This window comes from Diaphorina citri, unplaced genomic scaffold (assembly GCF_000475195.1).
Source record: "Diaphorina citri unplaced genomic scaffold, Diaci psyllid genome assembly version 1.1 scaffold1148, whole genome shotgun sequence".
Taxonomy (NCBI): Eukaryota; Metazoa; Arthropoda; class Insecta; order Hemiptera; family Psyllidae; genus Diaphorina; species Diaphorina citri.
In genome coordinates, this window is record NW_007378577.1 from 11,770 (window position 1) to 17,668 (window position 5,899).

At 36.5% G+C, this 5,899-nt stretch overlaps 1 protein-coding gene across 1 annotated transcript in view; it reads left to right on the plus strand.

Annotated features, from left to right (window-relative positions):
• LOC103514475 overlaps positions 1–2,496 on the plus strand; it is a 13,488-nt gene extending 10,992 nt beyond the window's left edge. Inside the window, exons 4-5 of the mRNA XM_026827434.1 lie at positions 1,417–1,833; positions 2,403–2,496. Of these exons, the coding sequence (XP_026683235.1) occupies positions 1,417–1,833; positions 2,403–2,496 (511 nt within the window). The remainder of the gene's footprint in view (positions 1–1,416; positions 1,834–2,402) is intronic.
• Positions 2,497–5,899: the final 3,403 nt, after the last annotated feature.

Sequence of the window (5,899 nt, forward strand, 5' to 3'; positions counted from 1 at the left end):
TACCTTTGAAGATGTTTTGAGTACGTGATACCCAAAAGGTCAGAAATGAGTAGAATGAGTACTTGAGTAGACTAGTAAAGCTCTATCACAAAATAATTCAAGCACACATACGTATTGCCAAATAAAACGACTCTGAACATTTAATTAGCTAAAGGTACTTGGATAGTTTTCAAGATATTATGTAAAAGGGCGGAAAATGTTAAACTCTTGAGGAAAGACAGAAGTTTCCTTCGTTACAGGAACTGTTCGTAAGAAAGCAAAGACATTGCGGAGCGACAACTATTTCTCCATGATGACTCCCACGTGAGAAATTCTCCCAGTTTGAACTTATAAATTACAATTACCAGCAAAACACACTCCACACACACATACAAGTACCTTATTTATTTTCATGTTAATAATATGCATGCGCTGCACTGTTAACAAGATGCGTCCACAAGGAATACACCGCAATGGTGGGAGTTCTCATTGCTGATGCTGTGACGAAGTAGAATATCGGATTTCGGATTGGCCAAAGATGGTCAACGAATACTTTTGTTAACTCAAATAAATGGATTTCTTAACATTGTAAGAATGACTTCTTGTCCTTGCTCATACGTAAAAGTACATATTTGTGTATGTACCTTGTATACCTATACCTACAAATGTAAAAGACTTTGGTGTTTCCTTTTTTCGAAATTTTCAACTATGAACGTGTCTTATCTTTAAACAACCGACTACCAATTAAAATTGTAATAGATACCTACGCAGTTCTTATAGATTGTGTTCTAGGTTAGGGATCTATACTTTCAAATAAAGGCAAATGCACAAAGTCAGAGAGAATGTAGATAGAAGTTATGGCGTAGGAATTCAAAGGTCAAAAATTTAATTGGTGGAGATACATATTATAGGTACCTACCTACGTACCTACTTATACCTATACGACCCAATACGTGTGTAGGTATGATTTTAAGTTACTCCCTATTTGAACAACTGCATTCTCTGGACATATCTTGTGCATTAAACTAGTAGATACTAATTTATGTGTCTAACTTTATTTTTAAACTTCCAATATACAATTTACTCCATTTTTATGAACATGTTTTTTCTCTTCATATTTCCCTACATATACGACCCAATACGTGTGTAGGTATGATTTTAAGTTACTCCCTATTTGAACAACTGCATTCTCTGGACATATCTTGTGCATTAAACACCTCTGTGAACTTTTTTCTCTGTGGTGGAACATAAGTGGAGATTGGGGGTTACTTTTCCGTGAATGTGTTTTAATTATTTCTGTAAAGGAAAATGTAAGAGTAGTTAAAAATTACCTTCCTAATTAAATTTGGGATAACGAACGTCATTACCGAAATGCATCCTTGGCAATTTTCACTTCTTTGATAGATGAGATTTTCATTTCTTTGTTTTTTATTTCAGATATGTTCACTCGAGGCACTTGCAAGTTCTGGATGAGCTCAACCTCACGATGGAAGCAATGTTGATGCCAGACAAGAGTTCTCCCCCTCCTACAAGTAATATGAACCCTGCTGAGGAACTTCTATCTCCTGCTAGTTATAGCATAGACTCTGGCTTCAGTGGAAGTAGCAGTGGCACTAACTCCCTGGGCAGGAATACTGCTCCTATTCCTTCACCTTCATGTTCGTCTTCCAAAGGCAAAAAAATACCTCAAAAGCTGTGGAAAAGGTTACCGTCCATTTCTAAGTCAACTAGTCAACTCAATAACTCCAAACCTTTACATGGTAAGTCATTTCTCTTTTATGATGGGTCACTGAAACGGATTGTCTGCTCCATATTATTCAGAATATTTGTGATAAAGTCCCCGGGAATTGGTAGGTTAGTACGTGTTGTTACGACCCAATACGTGTGTAGGTAGGTATGATTTTAAGTTACTCCCTCTTTGAACAACTGCATTCTCTGGACATATCTTGTGCATTAAACTAGTACTAATTTATGTGTCTAACTTTATTTTTAAACTTCCAATAATTATACAATTTACTCCATTTTTATGAACATGTTTTTTCTCTTCATATTTCCATGCTACAATGCCAAGATCTCATTGCTGGAGCGTTAGCCTTAATGTTATTTCTAATGGAGAAAACATCAAAAGTTTCGATCATGTTTCTGTTTCCCTGGTATATCGTGTATTATTTCTTAGTGCAGGATTTATTGCCCATATAAACTTTCATTTAGACCTTATCGTTTTATTTGTATCGGTCTTGGAAGTAATTTCTATTGGTGGAATATATTTAAATCAATAACTTTAAAGTCTTTCTGGTTCAAAAAGTATGTTGGAGATTATTATCATTATGAAAATGGTTTTATGCCCATTATTTACAAGGTAATTTGATGTTCAACATTGATAAGATTACACTCCTGTTTCCAAAGATTTTATCTAAATTCAGGATCACTTTTAGAAGTTACAGGAAAACCATCATTACAAGATTCCTTATCGTACATGCAAGAGCTATCAATCGCAAATGTGCATATTGGCACTGATGTCTCGAAGTACTTGCATAGATATTCCTTGGATAGATTAGGTGGGGGGAGTATAATGAAGTCAGTCTAAAAGAATTCCAACTTCCAACTCGTTTAGCACAAATGCATGGATATTCATTCTGTGCGGAAATCATTATTTAGTTTTGTGGTGCGACTACCTAGGTAGTTAGGTAGGTACTTATCTATGTACATTGAAGGTAGGTATACCAAGACCGGGTAGTTACACCACCCACTCCTACCAATTTTAACTACCTAGGTAGGTACCCATCTAATATACCTACCTATACCTACTTAATGTTGCCCTGAAAAAAAAAAAAACATACTCGATATTGTGAGCAGCACGTTTTTATGTTAAATTAAAATAAATTTAAATACTTTGTGTGATCAAGATACTATAATTTCTATAAGATACAATCATTGTTTGAATCAATGTATGGAGATTGTTGGTACCTATCTACTTGGGAATTTCATGATCATTAAAATTTTATTACTTGACTGTACAAGATGAAGTCAGTCTAGTAAAAGAATTCCAACTTCCAACTCGTTCAGCACAAATGCATGGATATTCATTCTGTGCGGAAATCATTATTTAGTTTTGTGGTGCGACCTCAGACCCAACAACCCAGACCTTCCTTCCGCCGCGCCACTCCGCTCCACTCTACATAGACGTTAATTAGGTACGTTAGGTGAGTTCTCGAGTTCTGGTCATCGACCCGCCAGAGATTCCAAGGGTCAATTCAAGTTTAAGCTTAACGTTCAAGCGTATAACTTATTGGAACGTGATTGTTATTAGGAACTGCTTAACGTATGATTTACGATGCAAGGACTGATAATGTTCCTTGCAGACTACAACACACAACACGCAAGATGGTAATTAATTAATTGTATTAGAAAACGAGCGAACACTGAGCCTAAGTCCTAACCATATAACCAATGTAGTCTGTATCTATTAGCATACATAATGGGTTTGGGAATGGAATTTCCAAGTCGAGTTGGAAATTAGCGAAAGAGTTGAATTCTTCACCCGCAGCTGAGAACAATATCTTGGTGCTTGGTCTGATGTTTGAACACAGTACAGTACCTACCAATAGTATCCTTACAAATAACAAGACAATATGTATGTATAATAAATATTAGGTATAGGTGTTCTGAGGTATTTATTAATACAGATCGGTAGGTATTGGGTATCTGTAACAAATTGAATCAAGATACTATAATTTCTATAAGATACATTGTTTGAATCAATGTATGGAGATTGTTGGTACCTATCTACTTGGGAATTTCATGATCATTAAAATTTTATTACTTGACTGTACAATATATTTTCTATTATAGGTATTGGCATTGGATATTATTCATGGATCTGTATTCTGTACGAATGGGGTATCACGGTGTTAGTGATAGTAAGAACTGAGATCCGGGACCCATTGCTATTTTCTTTATTAGTCCTACTTCCTTGGGTTGGCTATACTTATCTATTCGGTTGAGAATGAAGGGTGAAGGGATAATTTTCAGTAGGTATTGTGATATTCGTAAAATGCAGGAGGAATTTCATATCAGGGGTGGCACTAACCTTACCTCCGGGAGCCGCAATTTCATAAAGCTGATTCAGGGCGAGCCACGTTGTGGCCACCATAAACATCCTATGTATATAAGTAAATTGTGTTTTCTGGTGAGACTTGAAACTGTCATCTGAAAAATGAAAAATTCTTTCGGAAAAACTCAATTATTGAATCCATTCCAGACCACCCAGTATTTGAGTTGGTGTTCAAACATAATATGTACATTGTACATTCTCCCCTCACTGTGGACAAACATAATACCTGACTTGTGCTCAGTAACAATAAAGCTGCCTGTGAATGCGAAGGAGGTAATTCAATCCCTGCTCACCAGTGCTCAGTTCAGTATGCTTAGCTAACTGTCTAATCGATCTTGATATTCTTGATGGTAGGTACCTATACATGATGAAAGCTGAAAAAATGCTGCGTACAGTATTTTTTGTCACCTTGTTCTACATGTATACCTTCAAACTAGGATAAGTATATAAAGTACATAGCTACATAGTTCTAGCTCAGGTAGCACAGGGACTCAACTCGGATGATAAATTTCAGAAATGGGACCAAAATCGGACGGACGCAACTCGGATATCACAGTCGGGACTCAAGTCAGATCCCCCCGAGTACCTAGGTAGTTGGATAGGTACTTATGTACATTGAAGGTAGGTATACCAAGACCGGGTACACCACCCACTCCTACCAATTTTAACTACCTAGGTAGGTAGGTGCCCATCTAATATACCTACATATATCTACTTAATCGGTAGGTATTGGGTATCTGTAACAAATTGAATCAAGATACTATAATTTCTATAAGATACATTGTTTGAATCAATGTATGGAGATTGTTGGTACCTATCTACTTGGGAATTTCATGATCATTAAAATTTTATTACTTGACTGTACAATATATTTTCTATTATAGGTATTGGCATTGGATATTATTCATGGATCTGTATTCTGTACGAATGGGGTATCACGGTGTTAGTGATAGTAAGAACTGAGATCCGGGACCCATTGCTATTTTCTTTATTAGTCCTACTTCCTTGGGTTGGCTATACTTATCTATTCGGTTGAGAATGAAGGGTGAAGGGATAATTTTCAGTAGGTATTGTGATATTCGTAAAATGCAGGAGGAATTTCATATCAGGGGTGGCACTAACCTTACCTCCGGGAGCCGCAATTTCATAAAGCTGATTCAGGGCGAGCCACGTTGTGGCCACCATAAACATCCTATGTATATAAGTAAATTGTGTTTTCTGGTGAGACTTGAAACTGTCATCTGAAAAATGAAAAATTCTTTCGGAAAAACTCAATTATTGAATCCATTCCAGACCACCCAGTATTTGAGTTGGTGTTCAAACATAATATGTACATTGTACATTCTCCCCTCACTGTGGACAAACATAATACCTGACTTGTGCTCAGTAACAATAAAGCTGCCTGTGAATGCGAAGGAGGTAATTCAATCCCTGCTCACCAGTGCTCAGTTCAGTATGCTTAGCTAACTGTCTAATCGATCTTGATATTCTTGATGAAACTCGATACCAACCTGGTCTGAGAATAGCGGGCATAGTTTCCACAACACGCACATATGGTCAAGTAGATAGATCTGGTAGATGAAGGATCTATAACTAGTGTAAAGTAGGTACTAACCACTAACCAGTGTGCATGTTGTAAGTATAGACTTTTGGAATATAAGTATAAGCTCTTAGACTTACCCTTTGGTATATTTTACCCTGACAACATTTCAGGTTGGGCAAGAGTGCAATATTGGTCAAATAGGAAATCAAAATTCTCCTCTTCCTCTGACTATTTTATACCTCTTTCATCGACTTATGGACTAT